The 25,501-nt window shown below is 37.3% G+C and overlaps 1 protein-coding gene across 1 annotated transcript in view; it reads right to left on the reverse strand.

Moving 5' to 3' along the window:
• Positions 1–15,159, reverse strand: part of SAMSN1 (SAM domain, SH3 domain and nuclear localization signals 1) — a 106,781-nt gene extending 91,622 nt beyond the window's left edge. Inside the window, exons 1-5 of the mRNA XM_031457870.2 lie at positions 15,107–15,159; positions 14,716–14,753; positions 11,906–11,943; positions 10,088–10,174; positions 3,550–3,629 (exon numbers count right to left, since the gene is read on the reverse strand). Coding sequence (XP_031313730.2) covers positions 3,550–3,629; positions 10,088–10,174; positions 11,906–11,927 — 189 coding nt within the window. The 5' untranslated portion in view covers positions 11,928–11,943; positions 14,716–14,753; positions 15,107–15,159. The remainder of the gene's footprint in view (positions 1–3,549; positions 3,630–10,087; positions 10,175–11,905; positions 11,944–14,715; positions 14,754–15,106) is intronic.
• Between the last annotated feature and the right edge of the window lie 10,342 nt (positions 15,160–25,501).

A 25,501-nucleotide genomic window follows, 5' to 3' on the forward strand; every position in this document is an offset into this window, starting at 1 on the left:
CCAGGCGTTTTGACATTTATATCTACCGCATCTCATTGGCCAGAATTGGGTTCTATGACCACCCCTAACTACAGGGGAGCCTGACAATTCAAATACTCATCTTTAGTCTCCATAGAAAAGGACATCAAGAAAGAAATAGACTGAAAGGGTGTGGAGTGATCTAACCTTTAGTAATATCTGCCACAGAAGGGAACCTAAGGTTTTGGGGGACAGACATATTTTTATAAAAATATAAACATATCTATTTTATCATATACATATATATTAAAATATTATATATTGATTATTTATAATAAATAAGTAGATGTATTTACATATTTTATGAATATATATTTTATATAAATATAAACACTTATTTTAATATCTAACAGTTAATTCCCTCAGCAACACTTTATCCACTGAAGTTGCCCAGGGAGAAAACGTTTTGGTGCCGTGCTGGGTGGGGGAGCTTGACAGTGCTTAATATCACCAGCACTGAAAGTAATAAATGTTATCCCTCTTGCCCATCATGCATATGAATGACGCTCTGAAGGCTGAATGCAACCTAAGAATTTACGTGAGAAATGAGGCATGAAACATTTTTGAAAATATTACTGCATATTTTATACCCTTTTCAATATGCTACAAAAGGTTTGAGCCATCAACTGAACACTGCCAGGAAAGAACAAACAAGAACAAAGGATACAAAACACATGCTGGGAGTCCAGTCACCCCAGGATGCTCTTTAGGGTTGGTATGACGATCACAGTACCAGGCAGTCTGCTCTGCTTCAAACTCTCCCGTCAGCACTTCTCCTGCAAGCCTGGTTCGCCCGCAAACCCATCCCAGGCCAAGTAGACAAAAATATTCACCGAGCACAGTCATTATTGGAGGAGACGTTCCATAGACATCTTCTCCGACTCCTGCCACTTGGTTCCTTGTAACTTCTTCCATCTGAGATCCTTCTTCTCATTTTGAGAACATGAAGGAAACATGTCTGGTTGAGGGTTTTCTATTCAGAAAATTCAGTTGATGTTTAACTCTTTTATTCTGAATATTTTTATTGTCCAAAATATATTTTGTAAGCATGATCCTATGATAATAACTATAATATGTTTGGCATCCTGGGAACTTATCTCATGTTAATGATATTCAGTAAAATGGCCAGTGCCGTGAAAACATTTACTCTATTAAGATATTATTCAGTATCTTAATCCTTTCTACTTTTATATAGTTTTAAAAAGTTCTGTAATGAATGCATATCATTCCCATAATGCAGAACAAGTATCAGCTTTGGTTTTTCCAGGAGGCTGTTGTCTCCCCAGACGAGACCTGAGCCAAGTTGGGGTTTGTAAAGTGAAAGTGCATGAGACATCATGTCTACAGACAAGTGCTCATCAACTGTCTGCGTCCCAGAATCTCACCTGTCAGGTCCTGAGCCTCCTCTGAAGACTCATGTAAAAATACTGATTCCTGGACCCCTGATATAATTCATTTGGACCAGGGTATGGCTCAGAAATCTGCATTTTTAACAGATACCCTAAGCGATTCTGATACAGATGGTTCCCACGCCACACTTGGAGAAACACTGCCCTGATGTCACTTCTCATGTTATTAGAGGCCACAGTCTGTGCCAGAGTCCGTTTTTATGAACTCCACCGACAGGCCAGTCTCCCCTTGGAGCAGAGAACGGTTCCCTCTCTCCCACATCGTTCAAAGAGTAAGCTGCTTCTACTTTTCCTTGGTCACAAAGAGTTAATAGATTAACAATTTGCATAGTACTGCTTAATATTTAGTAATACTCTGTTGCACTGAAATATTCTGTCATTCAGGAAAAAGTGTTTCTTAATTAGTTAAGCTCAATCAAATGCCTACTATGAATAAGAAGAGACATATTAAAGATAGATAAGACCAGCCCCAATTCTCACACCAAGATTTTTAGATTCAATAGCTCCCACCTGTCCGTCACTGGCTATGAATTCCCACAGCTAATCTTTTGTGATAAACTACATAGTACAAATGAATGGTTACCATTCTAGAAGGATCATTTCTTGGCCAGTGAAAACATATAGAAAGTTTGGTGTTAAAGATTTATCTTTAACCCTTTCTTCCAAGAATGTTCTACATCATTTTCTTATTTCTGAGATGGTTCTGTTTTTCTACTACAGATTTAAAGAAGGGTTTCTCTGGGCACAAAGCATGTCGGGGAGCTCTTACTATAAACTGACTGTTATTTTTTCCTGGTTACTAGATAATGTTTCACTTAGATACTATATGTGAGACCTCACCTAAATCTGGGAGGATGAGACTGCATATTTCAGAGCTAATCTGCGAGCTGTGTTTATGAAAGTGTCATTAAGTTCTTGCAAAAAGTAAGGGGAGGAGAAAAGGGGAAGGGAAAAGAAGAGGTTCAATGACAATAACTGAATTTTTTAAGCATCTCCTGAGTGCCAGCCATGAAGCTAAGTGCTTTAATGAAGTATCTCGCTTAATCCTCATGACAGATATGAGGTATAGGTTCTGATTTTACAGATGATGAAAACTGAGGCAGAGAGAGATTAACTGCACAAAGTCTATAGCTACTAGGGCCAAACTAAGATCCAAGCAGAGTCTCTCTGTTTCCAGATCTCTCAACCATGCCCTGCACGAGAGCCGGCTGGTGGATGACTTTCTGGCAACAGGCAGCCATGGGCAGGCGCCCCACCGGGAGCATAGCTGTATCACTCCCGCAGCATCAGAGCAGCCCGCAGATACTGCGGTTGGTCAAAGGTTATGATCCACTGTCTAATGCGTCGGAGGGCCTCCGACAGCCTCAGAAATAAGGCTGGATTTAGGAATTCCAGCTCCCTTTCCTCACCAAGTCAGCCCCTTGCAATTCACATGCTACATACCCTCTGCCTATTGATCAATCTACTGTACCGAGGAAGCTCAGTTCTAAATTTTCTAATAAAACCATCAGAATGATTAAAGAGAATACCATGGCTGTCAGAAAAATATCAAAAATCAGTATGGTGCCTGAGTTAGCCCTGTTGACCTACGTACGATTTTTTGTTACAGGGTGAATAGCAATTATTTGGCTGTTAATTAATGCTATGTTATTATTATTAGGGAGGCCCCAGGTTCAGAAATTCTTAATTGCTTGAACTCCTAGGCTAATTAATACAATTTTTAAAGGGATATGTCAGGAATCACAGTATATGATTTTTTACCAAACATGGAACATGAAGGACATGCCCCTCACTGGAGGTTGCTAGATCATTCTAAGCACTTAGCACAGGTCTTGTCAGAGAAAATCCCAGTGTATTAATTTCACAGTTACTTATCAAAAGTCTGTAGAGCGTGACGTTTTGCATAATCAAGATGGTTTATTAATTCAAGTTGTCATTTGATTTTTTTCATTTACATTCCAATTCACAGAGACATAAGCATATCAATTACAAAACAACCTGCAGGAACTAAATACAAAATAACGACAAGGCTAAGCATTGTACACTACGTCTAGATGTGACGGAGCTCAGGGGCAAGACGGTTTTCACAAAACACCACGTACATGTTGATGATTCACGTTACCTGATAAGAAACGCCTTGTAGTTTTCTTCCTTGCACAGAATGTACGTTATTACTCCAAAGAAAACCGTCTTCATTTAGAGCTATGAAAAGAGGTGTCACATAGACATTACCAGGAATTACGAGGTTTAAGAAGTTTAAGTGCAACTGAATACTCATAAAATTTTTCCTTAGTCTATTAATGCATTATATTGACTAGACCATAAGTGTTTACTTTCTTGAAGATACGCTCTTCTTACCAGAAATAGGTGCAAATAAAATAGAAATGTAACACAATAAAAACGAAGAATACTACTGACCAGCTGTGTTCTTGGGCAAATCATGGAACTTCTCTGGGACTCAGTTTCCTTCCCACTAATAAAAGAGTAGTATCTTAGCCAGTGAACCACTTCTACCTCCAAAATGCTGCGATTCCATGAAGGTATCACCTCACTTGTTTCTGTTAAACCGAGTTTCCCACCCCTGGCATTTTGAGCTTCATTAGTTTATGTCTTCTCAGCATGAATTATTTATGTTGAAATTGTTCTCTGCATGCTTTGGCAAAAGCTTTGGAATGTGTCATCCATTTGCTTGCAGCTGAATGAAACCTTTTCAAAAGATAGTAGCATTTCCCTGTCAGGCCCTGTAAAAGAGGCTCCATTTATTTAAATCTGGACTATACCCTGTGCTGGACCAAGACAGGACTTTTTATGGATCACTTAACTGAAGCCCCTTCGCTTATGGATGAGGGTACTGAGAACCACAGAAATCTCCTGGCCACCAGGCCGATGACTTTTTCTTTCACCTTCACTCCTTTTTACTTCTAGTCACTACTTCAATTTTCCACTCTTCCTCTTTCTTATATTCTGTGGGGGAGGAAGGAGCAGGCAAGGCCCACCTTCCATGCACAATGAAAAAGCGGAGCAGGTTTTTCTCCAAACTCCCAATATAGCTCTGGTTAAAAGATATGCTAAATTCACAGCTCAGAGTTATTGCCACCAATGACTTAATATTTCAAATCAGAGTAACCACACTCCAAGATTCCAGAAAATACTTAAATTTTAAAATGAGCTGGTTTTGTGATGTGGCTCTTTGAAGAAAGAGCTGCCGTCCATCATAGGGTTAGAAGGCTAGAAGCAGAGTTTTTACTGCCTTTTTAAAAATGTTTTAGTCTCTGTATTTAGAAAAAATTCTTCTGTTCCTTTATTCCTTTTCATCGCTTCCCTTTTTTTGATCCCTTTACCCTGAATTTTGGAGCACTCCCTCTATAATTATTCTTCTGGGTACAGGAAAAGAACAGTGAAGTAGACTCCTGTACTCTCAAATCTGGGAGCAGCTGAGTCAGGGCCATCACTTACGCAACAATGCAAGGCAGCAAAATGAGTGATGGGGACACACGGTGGGGAGACAGCCCCGTGACCCAGAGCACTCGTGCAAGAGGCAGGGCCTCCGTGGAAGCTTGAAGAAGGCTGACAGTTTGGAAAAGTAGAAGAAAAGGAAAAGTTACAAATACAACTGCAATGCCATGAACACTGGCCTGTAGTGTGCAGGAAGTGAAACATGTCTAATTAAATGTAGAGATTGAGATTGATCAGGTCAGAGGGCAATTCTAGACATTGCACCAGAGGAGGCGAGGCTGGGTAGGTGAGTGAGGAGGAATTTTAATGAGCCCTGAGTACCAGGTGGAGGAATTTGGACATAACCCATGAGACCAATGTTGCAAATATAAATATCTAAGGAAGTCATATAAGTAACTTAACTAAGCGAAGCGGATTTTGTCAGGGAGGCACTGGGAGGCGTGTGGCGAGGGGCAGGTCCACCATGGCTAAAGGGCAGCCATGGATCTCAGCTCACTCAACTGAAATCACCTCAGACTCCGGACCCAGGATTGTCAATTCTCCTCATGTTTCTCAAGGGAGTATAACTATTTGAATTTTAACGTAAAATTTCCTGAATTTTAATATACTGTATGCCCCAAACCAGCTTTTTCTCAAAATAAATACATTTATAAAGCTACCCGTTTGTGGCCTTTGCTTAGAAGATGGGAGACTTTTGAGGGTTTTGGACCAAGAAAGGGACACCAGAAACATGGCATTTCATGAAGATTAGCCCTTTGTTTTGTAGTCTTACACATTTTATTTATCTGTCATCTCCTCAATATTACCCTTCCAAGAAAACATTTATAAAGAGAGAAGCAATTTGATCCTCAGCAGCAATAAAGGCAGTCATTGAATTGGGTACTATGCACATTATATCTTCCAAAGATGGCCACAACAATATCTCCCTCATCCCACGTTCTTCCACAGTGTGACCTTGGCTGTCCTCCATCAAGAAATGGAGTTTAATTCTCCGCTATTGAATTGGACTGGCCTTAGTGATTGGCTTGTCACAGTAACATGCAGTGGAAGTGATGTTCTGTGACCTCTAAGTCTAGGTTAGAAGAAGCCTGGCAGCTTCTACTGGGGTCCCTTGGGATGCTCACTCTCCAGACACTTCCCAGTGTGATGTGTGACGCTCCCGCTCACGTCTCTCCCTCTCACAACCCAGCCTCTAGCCTGGGAGAAGCTCAGGTTACATAGAGAAGCCACATAATGGTTCTCCAGCTGGCATTCCCAGCTGAGCCCAGCCTCAGGTTATCCCAGACAGGTCCCAGACATGTAAGTGAAGAAAACTCTAAGTGATCCTAGTCACCAGACATTTAAGTCCTTAGCATTTAGGTCTTCCCAGAGGACGCCTCAGACATTGTGAAGCACTGTCCTGACTGAATCCCTGACCTCAAAATCCATGGGCTGAATAAAATGCTGCTTTATGTCATCAAGTTTTGGGGTGGTTTGTTTGTAGCAGTAGATTGTTAGTACATGCATGAACTACATAAGTGGGTCACAAATGACAATGTATGTAAGAATGCGCTATCCAACGTGCACATTCAGACTCCAACTGCCTCTCAAATGCAGATGCAGGAAAAAAAAGTGGGATGAAGTAGAAAAAAAAAAAGGCAATATTTCTAATCAGCTTTTAGGTGAGTCTAATGGAGATTAGACTTCTGACCACACTCAGGTAAGAACGCTCCTAAAGAATTGAAAGGATTCCAAGACTCATTTGTACAAAACACTAGAACTCAGAGTGTTATCATTATTCAATTCGGAGAGGCTTCCTTGGAGGTGAGAGAGGCCCACAGGGGCGGGCAACCTCTGCACAGGAGGTTTATTCCCGCATCGTAAGCAAGACATTCAGGTGTAAAATCAGACTTCTCTCTGTCATTCCTCATGTAGTCCCGTCTAACCAGAGTTAAATTACATGCTCTTCAGAAATGATTTTTCAATCAAATTTTGGTCCCTGAGAATTAAACAGAATGGTAAGTACACTTGTGGCTATATATATTTAACATCTTGAAAATGAGGGTATCGAGCCAATAAAGAAAAAGAATTAATAAGATCTAGAAAAACTAAGCTGAAATATTTATATGCTTATGCTTACTCTGAAGAGGCTGGCCCAGTAATGATATTGACTAGATCCAGGAAAGAATATTTCAAATTAATGGCAATTTCCACTGTTAAACTGGAGGGTCTTAACATCCTCTTCTACCAATGGCTTTTTTCTTTTTGATGATGGACTCATCAAAACCATATGTAAAGAGGGTTTATTTTAAGAATAATTTTGCAGCAGTATGGGTGGAATTAATTCTCTTTTCATTACTAACTATGCTTCCTGAATTTCTCCAGCCCCTTATATCCTTTACTATTACATGCCAGTTTTTCTTTTGCATATTTTCTGTTTTCATAAAATAGTGTATCGCAGTCATACTGTTTGAAAAAAAAATCTCTAAATCTCCAAATAAGTTTTGTTTTCTTTTTATTACTTTTTAAATAATTTTACTTTGTTTCTGTTCTTTGTACTTTCTGTTATAAAATAATGAAAACTCTGTTCTCGGAAATATCTTTACTTAAATTTTAATTTGATCTTGGGTAAATTCCAATTCATAGATTTCAAAGTTTGTTCTTTTCAGGCTTTTTTTCCCCTCAGAAAACTAAGGCCAAAATAAATTTAAAGATTTTTTAAAATTGATTTTAATTTACTGAAGTGAATATTATGAATATTCTGCCTGTTTATGATGCTGAAAGAAAACAATTAACATGAATTATAGATTAATTTCCCTTGATATCAAAGCTATGCCAGTCTTTCAATTGTAAAGTCCTGACTCAATTTATCCTCCACTTATTTAACAGGTGTAGTCTCAGTACCAGAGATGTAGGTTTAAATAAAATTATTCTTAGAAGAAGGAAATGGAGTAGATAAACTAAAAATGCTTCCAGCACTCAACTTAATCTGATAAATTTTGTCTTAACCAACATAACACAGTCATGTTATCAGGGTATGTGACTATCTTTAGGGATTAAAATTCCAGGCACAAATCCTTGGCTAAATATACCCTGTGGAAGTTTCCTTCATCAGGCCCAATACTCTTTAGGACTGAAATGCTGTTAATATAACATGTCACATGGAAATACCATTTTGAAATGAAAATTGAGAGAAAGGGTCATTTTTTGTGGTCTTAGAGTTTGTAATAGATTCTTTAGAAGTCACTATCACTCCCACCTTGTATTTCCCTATATAGTCTCTTCTGTTTTATTGAAAGACGGTCTTTACCATTTCATCACTAGTATTCACTAAAATCATGGGTGACGAAGCACCTTGCTTTCGTTATTTCAATCAGCTTTACGGACAGCCTATCCTCAGGCACAGTAGACCACTCTTAAGTCGTTATGCAACTAACAGCTAAAACATAGTGTTTAAAATGAGAAAGAAATATTGTAGGTTGATATGTAGGGCACTAATTGCTTAGAAATACTCTGAGACTTCAAAGGAAGCTACTACACCCATAAAATTCAAGTCCACAAACTGTGGCCCTCTCTCTTCGACTAAATTTCTCCCTTCAATTTACAATGGCAACGACAGCCTTGGTCTCAGGCCATCAACTCTCTCTAGCACAGCATTAATCCCTAGGAAATGTCCTGTGACTCAGCTGCTCCTGCTGAAATGTCTGCTGAACTTCTTAGGTGCGTGCACATGCATGCGCACACACACACACACAGCACGAACACATAATCACTTAAGGATCTGAGACATGTCAAAGCTGAAAAGTCTTCCATAAAGGCTGTCATTTTTGTTCTTGGACAAAGAACAGATCACTAATCGGAAGCACTTTTCTTCAGACCAAGATTTTTTGCTGCTTTGTCAGTGTGGCTATAGTAGAACTATTTGCCAATTGTTCCTAAATTTAAAGCAAAAACAAAAACAAGAACAAAAACCACCATATTTTGTAGAAAGAAAGTTTAAGAAAATAGAATACTTGAAGAGGTTTATGGAAAAATTCATAACTAAAAATAATCTGTAATATAGTTATACCTTCTTTATTCTTTATAGATAAATATACAATAATCAAGAAGTAACATGTGCTTATTGAAGAGGTGGAGGGATGAATGGATAGGGGGATGAATGTCTGTCTTAGGGAATGAATACAGCTGGCATCCATGAGGTGAGGACAGAATCCAATCAAAATATATTAGTAAAACATTTCCTATGTTATAATTAAAAGAAAATATCTAAAATAATCCCCAAATGTTTCACCTACTTATTTATTTATAATGGAGAAAACTGTAAATATTTTAAAATTAACTTAAAACTAATCACTAAAACATTATACAATCCTGGATAAAACTGAAATATTTCAAAGGAAAATTATTATTTTCAAAACAATTACTTTGTAAATCTATGAACTCTGTGAAAAAACAAAAGGCAAAATCTGGGCAGAATGTATAATCCAATCATTAAACTCTTGAGTATAAAAGTACATTACAATTCCCTTTGTCCAAAAATACTAAAAAATATTTTTTAATTAAAAAAATCAGAAACTCATAAATAATCAATAACTAATATGAGCAATTATTTCTTGTTACAGTAACATTGTAGAGAGAATACCAAGCAGATCAACTTTTTATGTTTTTGTTTATCTTTGCAAACTATTAAGACTTACTGTTTTATTCATTACCTTCTCAAAGTTAAGTAATTTTAATTATGAAGTCATTTATTATTAATAAATTTTCCTATACCTGGCCGCTAATTTGCTCTTCTTGGGACTTTTTTTAATGATAAAATGTATTTAATCTTGCATTAATAATCAAGCTTTTTCTCTTTAATTTTTAAGAAAACCTAAAAATAACAACCATTAATATATTAGCGTTATTTTAGAAGGTTTTTGTGTGTGCTAATTTTAATATATTTTTGCATCCTTGTAGACATTAAAGACTTTCAAATATTTTGCAATTGATTCTTTGCTTCAACAGGCAACTTAATTAGATTTCACTTCCTTTCTGCATGTCTGTGTATCTACACACACACATATATTCTATTAATAATATATACATTCTATTCTATTAGTTTTTTCTTGTTAAGTAGACCACAATGCTCTGCTTATTTTAATGAAGAAAGAAGTAAATTTTTCTTACCTGCCCTTTAAACTATAGGAAAATGCAAAGTCAGCTAAACTAAATTTAGCAATTACCTTTTAGCTGACAGAGTCTTCTGATATGGGAATCATTCTCATGCGTCCTGGGTTCCTGCCAAATTGTGTCATTCACAGTTTTTCCCTCTAAAATAAAGCAAAGGGTAGGTTAGCAGAATTTACAGTAACATCTGCCAGGTAAATGTAAGAAATTTGGTATCAGACAAGTTCAGCACACGGTTGTAACTTGGTAAGTGATATATTAAGTGTTGTGGTCCATTTTGGGGAGTTCTGGTCCCTGATGGACACCCCTAGATGTCCTGTGGGCTCCCATTTATTTCCATGAACTACATAAGGACCCAAGCATATATAATAGAAGGTTGCTGCTGAAATTCCTCTTGATAGCTTATGATTACATTATTTTGATGTATTTTTCCTGAATTAATAACCATTTATTTTTTATACATCAATTGAAGTAGCCCCACTCTCCACATTCCTCATTGTTTTTAATAAAATAATTAAGTGTGTAGAGAGAACACTGAGCTGGGGTAGTTTCAAGAAACTCTAAGATCCTTTACTGGGAGAACCATGATTTTCTCAGCCTCGTCCTTCCAACAGCTGGAGCAGGTCTGGGCACATTGTAAAGAACTGAACTGCCCCAAATTGAAGAGCTGGAATCCTTCTGAATCTGCTTACAGATGACTAATCCTCCTACATGTTGTATCATACCACTGATGAAACAAATTTTAAATAATGCAACCAAAGCATCACACGGAAACAAACTCGACATGCTGTGCTGGTTTTAAAGGCGCTATTTGCTCTCATATTTGACTACAGAGAAGGCAGGTGATCATCAAGAATTATGTCAGCATGGAAATATCTAGAGTTTTGTGTGCACAGACTGAATTTGCTATGAGAGTGGCATATATAAATGGAAAATAAGAGTTTGCCTTACTTCCTTTTATTTAAGAACATACAATCTTCAAATCAAGGCTGATATTCAAAATATTTAGCAACTAGTGCCACAGGGCCTTGACTAGTGAGATGGGACTCAGCCCCCACAGATGCTGCCACGGGAAGAGGATCAGACCCAATTAAAACGCAGATGCCCGTGGTAGATGCATCCGTGGTGATCATCACTCTGCCTGAGCGAGCTTTTCATATTCTATCCAGGAAACTGGTTTTGAAAAGAGGGAGAAGGGCATTTGAAGATTCAACTCCTAGGCTCTACTGGGGAGAAAGAAAAAGAGGTACCCACAAATGTGACAAACTGCACAAAAATGAATTATTGATTGAATAATCCAATTGTTTTGTCACTGTGAATGTTTTGTAATTAGTGACTCCCTGTATCTGTAAGGGAGAGACACCATCCATTAACTTTCTAAAAATAATTAGATATTTACTTTAGAATTAAAATGTAAGTCAACCCATCTTTATTTTTATTGTAAATTGCTATAATCACAGAAACTAAAGAAAAGCTCTGGAGCTTGAAATGCTTGAAAAAGTCTTTTATAATTCAACTATTTTTGGCTTCTTTTATTCATTCCTAGATTCATAGATCTGAAAAGATATCTAAGAGGTCACCAAGCTAAAGTTGGGAAGCTGGGAGATAATCAGCCGATACACCACTGTAAAGAATTATTTTTTAATATGAAAGGAAATTATTCTGAATAAATCAATGGTTTATTTGTCATAGCCACTTAAAATTAGAATGGGACCACATTTCTTTTTTTAAAAAAATTTCTTCTAATGAATTCAAAGACAAATCATTTGACTTTCATTAATCACTTATTATTGCTTTATGGGATTATCAGAAGAAAGTCACTTTTAGACAAATAGAACATAACATTTGCATGAATAGTATTCTGAATTACTAACCAAATACTTTGCTTTCAGACATAGATCTCTGGATTGACCTAGAAGAACAAAAGAAACATATTTAAGTCATGATTTAATAAATTATATTTTAAATGAAACATAAATTAGATCACCCAAACATGTGTGCAATGCCTTGAAGAGCAGAAATAAATTCTACCTCTTAAGTTCTACATATGGTCCTGAATTTTCCTGACCCTAGATAGCAAAGTACAATTTATACAAGTATAATCTTGGCTTGCAAATTTCCATGTGATAGGGAGAAACTAACACTTATAACCACCCCCCCCCAAAAAAGAATAGGCCATTTTTACATAAATTTTTCTCAAGGTAACTAAATAGTTAATGTGGAAAAGTTCTTTTAAAAATAATTCTGTTCAAAACAAACAAACAAACAAAATAAATAAAAAAAATAAAATAAAAATAATTCTGTTCAATAAATACAGAAATAATGTTACAAATTGAATATAACCATTGTATAATCCCTAATAAAACAGTAACTCTGGGCAGTTATTATTTCCAATCACCAATTGCTGTCCAAGCTTTTAACTGAAAGGCCAATGGGCAACTTTGTGCTGGATGATCAGTCTGATACCATCTGAATCCACGAAGCAATTTCACAGTCATAAAGATAGAGACAACCAGCTATATGGGCTTCTGGGGTAATGCAACAGCAAGTACAGTCACTGATGACCTACTTTTAAAATATAGAGAGAGAGATAGCAGACTTGAATCTTATCAGCCCTCAAGATCTAACTGAAAACTTACGGGAAACAGAGGAGAGAACACGTGTTTTAAAAAAAAACAAAAAAACCCCCAAAAACCCAAGGATGCAATCAGTAAAATTCAAAATATGAAAAATTCCTCTAAACAATCTAGTTTCCTTAACAAATAAATGAGGAGAGAAGCCTATAAATGAAGAGACATGAATGAAATGCATTGCATGGATCTTGTTTGGATTATGATTCAAATAAACTCACCACTATAGAAAAGCACTTGAGGCTATCAGAGACATTTTAACATTGACTATATTTGGTGATATTATGTTGTTTTTCTTTATTTTGTTCTAGTGCAGTAGTGGTAATCTGGTTATGTTTAAAAAAAAAACAGTTCTTGTTTTTAAGGATATATATTGAAACATGAAATCAGATGTATGGGATCTGCTTTAAAAAAATAAAAACCTTAGTGGTGGTGGGAGAGTGGAGTCAAATGGGTCGAGATGAAATAAGATGGACTATAAATTGATACTTGTTTAAGTTTGGTGACGTGAGCTCATCATTATTTCTTCCTCTGTGTATAATTGAAAATTGCCATAGTAAAATGTCTAAGACAGAAACAGAGGAAAGGGCTATACTGACTCACCCACGTTAACCAATTTTCACATTAGGTGAACTCACACATGTACATAGAACTAACTAACTTTGCTGCAGCTTGAATGTTTGTCACTATTCACATTCTTTTCAAAAACCTGCAAAGGTAATGTTTCTTTTTTTCCTAACCACTTTGGTTTGTTTTAAATTTTTTTTAAATTCAAAAATGCTTATACAGAACATTACTTGGCAAAACAGCAAATGTTCCCCAAAACCTATTTGTAATATGATAAAGTGAAGTAGGTGCATACCATGAGGGGAGTGGTAGACCAATGAACTGAGGAACTCAAGAGAGCTTTCAATTTGATTTTAGCTGGTTGGGGTCTGAAGAACGTATTCATTGATTTGGTTTAAGTTTGATTTATTTTACTGATTTGAAAAATCCACATTCAGTAAGCACCAGGTACTTTCCCTCTCATTCATCCTCCTCTGCCCTTCCATGTTTGGGTATCATCTCATCTGTAGAAGCACCAATCATAAGCCAAGAGCTGTGATTTTGTTTAAGTATTTGATTTGGGATTAGTCAGTTCCTTATCCAGGGATACAGTAAACAGCTACACAGGTGGGGCGATTTTTAAGACTAAGAACCCTGCTAAAAAATTCCTTCTTTACTCCTGCACATGCTTAATGCCACTGCTGCAGTTTAAGTAGCTAACTGGGCTGAAATACAACTCGCCTTGCCTGGCAGGTGCTCTAAGCTGTTAATCATGCAATTACCTACTTACAGTGGATGCATTTTATATCCTTACTGGGAGAAAGCTTTGAGCAGGAAAGGGAGGAAGGAACATGAAAGCACAAAGTGCTTTGGGAGAGGAGGTGTTGGGGCAGGGGAAGCAAAAACTGTCGAAAAAGCCTACATGCAGAAAGAAGTGCACATATTAACAATTCGGTCTCAGACCATGCTGGAGTGCAAGGAAGCCAATTCTCCTGTAGCATTGGCAACCAATCTGGAAATTTCCCCATAAACCAACTTCCTGCCCCTATGCATTTCCTGCTTATTAGTTAAAAATCCCATTACCTTATGCAACATGTGTGTGTCACGTCCTCTGGCAGCTTGATGTGCTGAATATAAAGCCAAGCCTGACCTAAATAACCCAAATCTCTTTGCAAACACATTTTTATTTGGATTAGAATAACTCTCAGAAGATTAGTAGGTCACCGATAGAAACATGTTTTCGAGTAGGCTCCCACTTTAATCAGAGCCTAGTTTAGACACGTGTTTCTTCTTCTGAAAATGTAATTTTCACATCCCTGTCTACAGGAATGTCACAACATAGGTTTTCTATGCATCAGCATAAACATAAGTGGTAGCAGAGTAAAACATACCTGGATTTGTACATGACAATTTTTTAAAAAGCACTTTGGCAGGAAACCCACCCGAATACTCATTCAACATTACCAAACTTAAGAGAATACAGAGTTTTCAAAGTAAATTTGACTTACTTCCTTTTTGGTTTTGCATTCTCAAAATTAGAAACTTCCTGTAAAATAAAATAAAAAGTAAAAGAAAATGAATAGAAATCAGAAAGAGAATTCAAGTATAGTTTATCTTTGAGTGTAATCCAAATGTAGTTCATTTTGCTTTTCCTAGTAATTTAGTAGTCATATTTAGTAGAATCTTGGTTCTAGTTTTCACTTTTTTCTCCCTTTGTCTTTGTAACTTTGAGAAATGTATATCTTATTCTAAGCCCTTGACAGTTAATAAAGCAAGTCTTTTAAGTAAAAACACGTAATGAAATCCTAATAACCTCCACTTTCGACCCCCCATGAGCCCCCCAACACTGAGGGGAGAGACACAAGTCAGAGTACGTTAATTGCATCACAGGTACCTTACCCTGAGAAAGACGGAAAGTAGCCTATCACAATCCCCCGAGTGTGCTGAAACACACCTCTGATTCATCTGGCCTTTCTCTTCAGAGAAGCTGATATTATGTAAAATCCCTTACACTTTTTACAGAAGAACACGTCACCACATCTTTCACCATCCTTGAACGAGCTTGAACTGCTCCCAGGCGCCCTTAAGAACTCTCTTCAGATTCTCTCCTTATCATTCCCCTACTCTTTCATCTAAAAATCATTTACGCTTTGGATGTTCAAAGTGTGTTTTGAACACCTACTGTAGGATAGGCAACAGACAACATTCTGAAGAGTTTTGCTTGGCGTGGTAGGAATTTGTGTAGTAAAGAACATTGGGACCAATATTCCCCACACAGAGAAAAGTGCAAATGCAAAGACTGGAAGGACTGGTGGACAAAAATAAGGAGAAAGAAAGCTGGCTTGCTGTTTTTTTTTAATTGAAGTATAGTTGACTTACAGTATTATATTAGTTTCAGGTGTTAAACATAGTGATTTTTTTTTATTATAGATTATACTCAAAGTTGGTTTTACTATTCCAGTGATTGATAATATTAGTCTGTGCACTGTGAAATCCAGGATAACCTTCCCTCTACACAGTAACTGACAGAGCCCTTTCTCAAACCCTTACTGTGTTTCTATCAAGATTTAACTTCAAGGGCAATTTGAATTACTTATTTCAAATTGAGTAGAACTGAAAGCACATATGCTGAAGCAATCAGTCCCCAAACTTGAGGAACAACTTTTTTGAGTTGAAATGCCTGTGGATCACCCAGAGAAGAACGTCTTGTAGAAGAGAGGTGAGGGTGGAGGAGAAGATACAGGAGTAATGAACCAAGCCCTGAGCTGAGTTGGGATCTCAATGGAACTCTGAGGAGGTAATGGGCAGATTGACCACTCCTTCGAGTCTCTGTGCTTCATCATCATGTGTCCTAAAAATAATCAATCTCTGTTTTTAGTCTTTTTATGAAATTCTTTCAGTCGGTCTAGATGTCTCCAAACTTCAGCCTAGAAGCTAACTGTATCCCTTTCATCACAGTCATCAGACACAGCAGCTCTGTGAGAGTCATCAGGAAAGAGGATGGCCATCCATCTTTGTAGTCATATTTTCCTGTCACATGTATTTGGAGTTTAGCTAGGAAGGGGCAATAATCTATGCTGTCTGGGCCAGACATCTCTGAATAATCATAATCCTGAGTCTCATTAATTGTTGTGTGAGTTTAAATAAATCTCTTTGGATTATAGATCTTGCACTCTTCAAAAGGACTCTACCTCTTTTGAGCATATAGAGAAGAAGTGTCTGGTCTAGAGTTAACCAGTACAAAAGGTGAATTTGAAATAAGAAAGACAGAAAACAGTAGGTATCTTTTGTATTTGTTATCATTTGAATCACACTATTTTTTGAGCCAACTTATTATATCAATAATTCATTGCCTATGCTACCAAAGAGATTAATTCCAGATGACACAAAACTCGTGTGCAATTGCATCCCAAGTATTTGACTTGGGACAGACGGCATATTACTCAAGCGCTGTCTTCTGCTTCACCTGGGTGAAGCCTTGGTTAAGTTAGTGCAATCAGGGATTGGAACCACGCAGCACTGGTTAAATACGCCTGGCTGCTAATGGTGGTGAAAGGAACACAGTTAGCTTCTGAGCTGAGGTTTGGAGACATCGGGACCAAGACTGAAAGAATTTCATATGACTGTGGATAGAAACTGGTTATTTCTAGTACATATATTGTCCTAACATTCTCTACGGACTATCTGCTTTGTTCTGTTTTACTGGACCCCTGGTCATCCAATTTCTGCTTATAATGAATCAGCTTAGGCTTGGGGATCTTTTATTAAAGAGTTTCTTTGTAATGAACACATTGAAAAAGATATTGAGGTCAAACTTCTTTCTAATCCCTACTAGGATGAAAGAGTTAATGTAGTTCTCCTCAGGAAACCTGCTTCCTACAAGTGGGTGGGGAGAGTCGAGCACGTTAAATGTGTGTCTGAAGTGCGATTATGAGAAGGAAAGGGATTGTGCAAACAGGGCGGCATCCACTTAAATAGAGTACACATCTGGTCCCTGGGTGTTGCTTAGTCGTAGGTGATTACTGACTTGGTTAAGCAATTTTTAGTACTGCTTGTACTGGACTCAGAGCAGCTGCTTTCAATTCTGACTTCTGCTTACATGATATCCTTTGGAGTTCAGACCCTAAGTTCTTTATTTCTGGAGGTCCAAATTGAAGAAAGACTATACACAGCTTTATTCTTAGACCTATATCTGTGTGCATGTGTATGGGTGTGTGTGTGTGTGTGTGTATGTGTGTGTGTGTGTGAGAGAGAGATACTCAGAACTACAAAAGGAAATATCACTTCAGAGAGTCAATGAAATAATTCTGTCTGGTCCATTAATTGAACGCTTGCCATAAATACCAGGTAAAGCTTACTCCTCTTAGCCTTCATTATCCCTTAAATCAAGCACTAATCATTGACCTTACCTTTCATTCACTAGGGAGTTAGTGGCTTAATTTAAATTTTACCCCTGGAAATTTTTAGGAAAATAAAAAAATGAAATATAGACAAATTATTATGAATAGGCCATCAGAACTAAAGGACAGGCCACCTGTGTTATTTTTCAAGTAGATGAGAGTGGGCTCTAAGAGCAAAGCATTATCATATAACTGTTAAACAAGGTCAAAATGGGGAAAATTAAAGCAGTGGGAAATAAAGAAAGGGAAGAGGTTATTTAAAAGAAGAGAATGTTTGGACGCTAACTACCATATTTCTATTTTCATGCAGTACTTACAGTCAGCTGTCCTTTGGGGTTGAGTCTAATATGTGCCTGTTTCTTGCATTATTGGTTTTTAAATCTTACTTTCAAATCACAAAGTCAAAAGGAAAAATGAAGTGAATATGTCAAGAGTTGTTGTTGCCGAGCTAATGGAAATGTGAAAGGTGTTTCTGCACAGAGAATATTGATTGACAGTAAATGATGGTGTAAATCCCATGGTGAATTTTTAAGACTGAAGAGCTGATGAGATCTGACCTTTGATTTGCAAATGAATAAATTGAGGTCTCAAATGGTAAATTGACTTGTCTAGGGTCATACATACAGTGCTTTACCTTGATTAAATGCTAGTCATTTTTTTTTCATCCTAATACATTCCTTTGGAATTGTATAATTCATTCATTCATACATTCACAGTTCATTCAACAAACATTTATTGAACATCTGCTATATGCCAGACATTGTTTTAGAGGCAAAGAAGAATTACAAGTGGTCTCTCTTTCAAATATCTGCCATCAATGACTGCTGATCTCAGGATCCTGTTAGATTCTCTGATGTTCTTAATTTTGAAGATTAAACAACTTAGCCTTTATAAACTCTTACGTGATTCCAAACACACTGAAGATACTTACAGATGTTATTTCTCATTAGGTTAACTGTACATTAGCAGTTACATAGAACCCTGATATCGAGGCAAGATTTGAATATAAATATAAACACACATACATATTTGTATACATATGTTTAACTTTGTATTTAAATAAGTTAACCCAACTTCTGTTTTAACCAACTCACTCTCTTGCGAGAATGATTATTCACTTGCATAACGGAAATGATTTTCCCAATATTAAAATACAGTGATTCCAAGAATGTCACAACCAAACTGGTAGAGCCTGAGTTTGCACATCTCTTGGCCTCCTGGGCTTCAATAAAGTTACCACAGATGTTCAAAAAAAAGACATGGAAATTAGTAGAAGTTCCCTTAAAAATTTTTTTGAATAGACATCTGGCAAAGAGGATGATTATGATGCTTCAAATTTAATAAAGTAGGCCAATTTTGCAGTGCACTGAAAGCCACCAGAAAGATGAAAAAACATACATCCAGGTATCAGCTCTGTTCTCAAAACAAGGTGGAGGTTTGTGTGACTGGAAAACAAACCATTACCCGTGTAAAGGAGTCCCATCACACCCATGAGTTCTTCCACCTTGCCGCTACACCTGATTACAAAAGTGGGGGAAAATCGCATGAAGTCTTCTGAGTTATCGAATAGATCACACAGCAAAGAGAAATATTAGTAAATCTAGCAAGTCTGAGCCCAGTTGATTACAGCAAGTTGCTAAGAATGATAAGACTTTAAATTCTATTGCTTTTCTAATTTCTTGATTTAACACATTTACAGAATAATGGCAGAACCCTCATGGATTTAGCAAGCACAGTTCTAAATGCTTTACGTGTAGTAATTCATTTAATCTTCAAAATAATCCTGTGAGGTTGATACTATTATAATTATCTCCAACTTACAGATGAATAAACTGAGGCACAGAGCATTAAATTCTTGCCTGAGGTCACATATCCAGAAAATGGTAAAATTGGAATTTTATTCCTGATGCCTTAATGAGTACACAGCAAGTACTATGTCTATACTTGACTACACAGATACACGGATACAAAGTCTACCTGACATCTAGATCAGAGATTCCATGAATGAGCACTGTTCACCAAAAGGGAGTGGCTAGGAAAATGTAGAGACAGCATAATACTATATGCCACCACTAAACAAAAAACTCAGAAAGCACACCTTTATCAAAGCACTAATACTAATAATTCAGTATTATTTAAAGACAAATGTATAGACTGTGTTAAAGGCTTAAAAGGCTTTTAACAAAGCCTTTTGTTAAGCCAAAGGTTAAAGGCTTTGATCATTTTATGAATGTCTTCATCATCATCAAAGAATGCCTGGTAATTTATGATGGCACATTTAATTAAAAATGGGCGCTTCATTGGAATCACTGAATTTGGATGACAGCACACTGGAGGCCCCCCAGTATATTACTGTAATAATGCTACAGTTCTCAGAGAAAACAGATTTCATCCCCCCATGAGAATGCAATGAAGAAGAAGAACAGAAGTAACATTAGCTTGTTCTGATAGGAAAAGTAGACTCTCTTGCCAGCCCATCCAGCCCCTGTCAAAGAGTAACAATCTCTTACACTAATGAATTCTGATTTCCCCAAGAAAAGCAGGTGGTGGATGGCATCCCCATGAGGTTTATCATCTCCAAGCAGATCTTATAGCTTGTAGTGCCTGGAGAACGCGCAGATACCACATCGATCCATCAGGCACAGGGCTGGTAAAGTGCGTAGAACTTTTGCCATTTGTCTACAGGTGTGCTAAGCGAGCTTTCCATCAATCCTGAGCCAACAAACTCCCCTCACAGCACTATGAATATCAGGATAGCAAAACAGGTTACTTAGGGGATGGTTATTTGCATTTTAAAAGATTATTTTCGAAAAGATTCTTTTCCAGATTTCTCAAAATAGAGAACTTTCTTAAGTATCTGCAAATGTGCTATGATATATGAAATAATATTTACCTGAAACTTTAGAAAAAGAAAAGGCACATAGTGTTTAAATTTCATGTTTCCTGCCACTTGTATCATTATCTTATTTAATCATCATAGCTACCAATGGAACAAGAGGAAGCCAAACAAAATTGCAAGAAATGTGATAGGAAATAAGATGGGTAAAAATATTAAAATCCATCCTTTGGAAAAACACTGACCTGACTCTCCAGGACCTGGCTTGATTTCTCAGGTCTGCTACTAAACTGGGCAAGATCCGAGAACCCTCTCAGAACCTCAGTCTCTACATCTATAGAGTGAAGTTTGGTGAACAACAACTTGAAAATCTCTTCCAGTAGAAGCAATCCATGTTTCCTTATCTACAATATTTCAACCCAAAGTCAGTAGGGATGACAAAAACTTTTAAGAGAAAATTAAAATGGGAACAGGCTCTTTTGCTTTACAGCTTTTTCTTTAAAACATGATTAAAGAGATAACCATGGCTTTCATTAGATTCAATTAGTAATTGTATCATAAGCTTAGGAAATAAAAAAGAGAATAGGGCATAATTAACCTTAATCTATTGATTTTGTTTTATTTTAATATAAGTCTCTATTTACAGGAGGAAACTAATTAAAACCATCAGAAAGTGTTCACATAAGAATCAGTGGCAGAAGAATAGCTGTATGTGACTTAGATATAATGCGTAAAAATAAAAATGAAAGAAAAGTGCAGTCTTTTTAATGAAGGTGATCTATGCTTTATATGTCAGCTTGTTGAGTCATTTCACAATCTGGAAATCAAGAGAAGGACTACATGCACTGTTTTGACACTGTCTCCTCTTGTTCATGGTTTGATGAAGACCTAGCTGATGGGATGCCCTTGTTAATCTCATTTTCCTCCTTCAGTGTTTACGTTATTAACAGTCAGTGCTGATGTGGAGACAGATCCCAAAACTCCTGATTTTAAGTTTGGAGGCAAGTAAGGAACGCAGTTGAGTGGTTAGAATACCAACCTGGGAGTCACCTCCCTTGACTTCTGCATTACTCACCTATTCTAAGATGACCTGTCACATTTTAGTGGGTCCATTTATCCATTTATAAGACAGTTGGTGTGTAAGTGCCTTTTAAGGCCATTTTGTGAAAGATGGTAGGGCAGTGTGCAATGGTAATATCTTACCCACCTCCCTTTCACCATTTTTAACTCGAGTTCTTCCTTTGCAAGCCCAGCTTAAGTTGCACCTTCTTCACTGAACTTGCACCATTAAACCACAAACCACAGTCATGTTCTTAGTGATAACACTTATTATTGACCATTTACTTTGTGCCTGCCACTGTGCTAATAATGTTAGTTGACTTGTCACTTTTCATTCTCAAATGATGAATAAGAGCAACAGTTTTCTCATTTTATAGGAGGAGAAACTGGGCTTAAAGAGTTTAAAGAACTTTCCCAAAATCACACAGCTAGTGAATTTCAAAGCTGGGATTTTTGTAATATTTTTTTGACCCCCAAATTTTGTGCTACTGATGACTGTATTATATTTTTTTGAAATTCCTTTTGAGAAGTATTACAGAAGTTGGGCTTGATACTTATAACACATCATTTAATTGCATAGTTTCTTATGTTATTCTCTAGATATTTTGAATATATACACTTTTCTTGCTGTAGTTGATGTCTGTCATTTACTAATCCTAAAATCAATGTGTAGAAGAAGGAGGAAGAAGAAGGGAGAAAGAGAAGAAGAGAAGGAAGGAAGGACAGAAGGAAAGAGAGAGAGAGAAGGAAGAAAGAGAGAGAAAAAAGGACTTTCCTTGTTACTAGAAATAAGATGTGTGGTTTAGGTCCTATCCATCACAGGTACCAACTTAAGACACTGATTTAAAACTAACATGGGAGAAAAGACAAGGATTGGGCATCCATTTTCAATGTAGCGAATCTCAGCAGAGACAGTGTGGCTCTGGAGTCTGCCTCTGTGATGGTGGCTTCTAGATCTGGCCATGTTCTCATGGTGGCAGAAGCAGCAGCTCTCCTGGGGGTGCAGGTTTTGTAACATGCTTCTCAGAGTAAGTTCTACAGCCTCAGCCAGAGTATCTGTCATCAGCTTCCCAACAACTCTGCACTCTATTCAACCTGTGATATATTCCTTTCTGCTTAAATTATTTTATTTTTCCTTCTCCAAGGAACGGACTTTATTTTTTTTTACAGTTAATAATTGTTTATTATTTACAGTTACAGGAAACAAATTGTAAACAAATCTGCATACATGTTTTGTTGCTGAGATATATGAGACAGTGATCAATAAAAGACTGTTGAGCATAAAAATATATTACATCAGGATAAAATTCTGTGAGGGAAGTAAAATGGAAATACCATTTCAAGGAGTAAAGGGAACAATGTAAAAGTTCTAATTGTTTTTTAAACACTTTTACTGTGGTGTGGATCCTGTACAGTAAACTACACATATTTCAAATGTACAATTTGGTGAATTTTGATAGGTGTATACACCAGTGAAACCACTACCACTATCAAGATAGCTAACATTTCCATCACTCCCCAAAAGTTGCAATTTTCAAATTCCCAGTTATCCTTCCCACCTCCTTTATCCCCTGGTAACCGTAAGTTTGTTCTCTATGTCTGTGAGTCTATTTCTCTTTTGTAGATAAGTTCATTAGTGTCCTTCTTTTTTTTTTTAAGATTCCACATATAAGCAATATCATAAGGCATTTTTCTTTCTCTTTCTGGCTTAAATTAGGTAGCATGGATTTGGTAATCTGCAAATAACCCTGATTGATAACTTAATCAAGTTACTTTTAGTTCCTGTATTAGTTATCTATCACTATTCAATAAATTACTCCAAAATGTAATGTCTTAAAACAATAAATATGTATTATCTCACAGTTTCTGTGTGTCAAGAATATGGACATGACTTAGATGAGTCCTGTGATTCAGGAGTGCAATCAAGTTATTGGCCCAAAGGACTGAGGTCTCATCTGAAGGCTTAGCTGGGGAAAGGATCATCTTCCAAGCTCACGCAGTGATTGTTGGCAGCAGTCAGTTTTCCAAGGGTTGAAATGAAGGTCTCACTTCTTTGCTGGCTGCTGGCTGAATGCTGCTCTGGGTTCCTTGACACATGGGTCTCTCCTAGTGGGACCTTACTTCACCACAACGTGTAAGCAAGAAGGCAACAGACAGAGTCTGTTAGCAAGACAGATGTTATAGCCTCTTTGAACTTGATCATGGAAATGATTTCCTGTCACCATTGCCAAATTCTATTGGAATCAAGTCACACACAAAGAAAGGTGAGTCTTTATTACATAAAAACTTAAATGGCAGTAGGCAGATGTGATGATTAATTTTGTGTGTCAACTTGACATGGCCACTAGATATTTGGTCAAACACCAAATGAGATTAACATTCAAATCAGTAGGCTTTGAGTAAGGCAGATTATTTTATATAATGTGGCTGTGTCTCATCTAATCAGTTGAAGGTTTTAAGATGAAAAGACTGTAGTCCCCCAAGGAAGGGGGAACTATGTCTTTAGACTACCTTTTGGTTCCTATCACAACACCACCCCTTCCCTGGGTCTCCGGCCTGGTGGCCTGCCCTCCAAATTTCAGATTTGCCAGCCTCCATACTCACACAAGCCTATTCCTTAAAATAATTTTCTCTCACTGTATATATCCACATCTTCTTGGTTCATTAGAGAACCCTGACTTATGCGGTAGGGTTCATTAAAGGCCATCTTAGACGTCTGCCTTCAATAGTTTCAAAAAGAAAATAATAGTGTTTTATGTTAGAGAACACTTCCTCTTCCCCCAAATTTTAAAATGTATCTATGGAACCATTTTAGAACAGCAAGGGGGCTTAGAGACCATCCGGCCCAACCCTGTTATCTTACAGAGGTAGAAACTGAGAGCCATAAGGTGTAATGACTTAGTGCCACGCAGGGATAAAGCGAGGGCAAGAACTCAATTCTCTCTCTTAACGCTGTTACCATTGCCCCATAAACTCTGCAAAGTTGAAAGCTGAGAATTGCACTAGTGTCCTGAAGACGGATTACAGTGAAGGAGAATCTTCATGAGCAGATGAACTACCGGTCAGCTGGGCTGTTCTTCCCTTCAGCTGCTCTTCCTGCAGTGGATAATGCTTTGTGCTGGTGCCACCTCATCCTCCAACCCAGATTCCTGAATGATCAGTTGCGCACACAGCCAAGACGACGGGCTGGGTCGTGGATCCTGCCAGTGGCTATGGAACAGAGCAAAACTAACTGGCCATGAGGGGATGAAACCCCTGACCTTGGCCTCATTAGTGCTGAGCTCTAACCAACTGTTAGACATGCATCATATCATTTGTCTTTAAAACTACCTTTGAATCTGCTATATTACGCTCTCATTAACATCTGGTAGCTGGAAACAATTTAATTGATTTCTCCAGTGCTTTTTATCAGTGCAGAATGTTGATGACTGGGTACATAACCAAAAATTAAACTCACATTTAAAAATTCTTAATTAAAATGGACCCCTCTAACCCCCCAAACACCTGAAATATAAACTAGGCTAACAAGAGCCATTGGGATAGATTTTCTTGTTTACTGCTATTTACACATGGAGGGAAATCTAAGGATGCATGTCAAACATTGCACTCAACCTGGGTATTCATGATTTGAGGCAATTTGTGGAGATTACAATCTTGGATTTTCTAACGCATGTCAGCCATAAATCCTGTTCCTTCTTCTTGTCCAGCCAGGGGAAAATCAATGCTTCTAGGTAAGGCATGTTGATTACAAATTATTTCGAGCAGTTATTTTAAAACGACATCCAAGCTCGAGTGAGAGTTTGACTTAAAGTCATTTAATCAAGGATATTAAATTAAAGGATCACTCTGCCCTGGTGTGATGGGTTGTAGAAGGAAGGAAAATGAACATTAACATGCATTATGCCAGGTGCTTAACGTGTGTTCTAACATTTGAACCTCACTACAAACCAAGAGACAGACATTTTTATCCATATTCTATTGCTCAGAAATCTTAGGGTC

The sequence above is a fragment of the Camelus dromedarius genome, chromosome 2 (genome assembly GCF_036321535.1).
Source record: "Camelus dromedarius isolate mCamDro1 chromosome 2, mCamDro1.pat, whole genome shotgun sequence".
In the NCBI taxonomy this organism is placed as follows: domain Eukaryota; kingdom Metazoa; phylum Chordata; class Mammalia; order Artiodactyla; family Camelidae; genus Camelus; species Camelus dromedarius.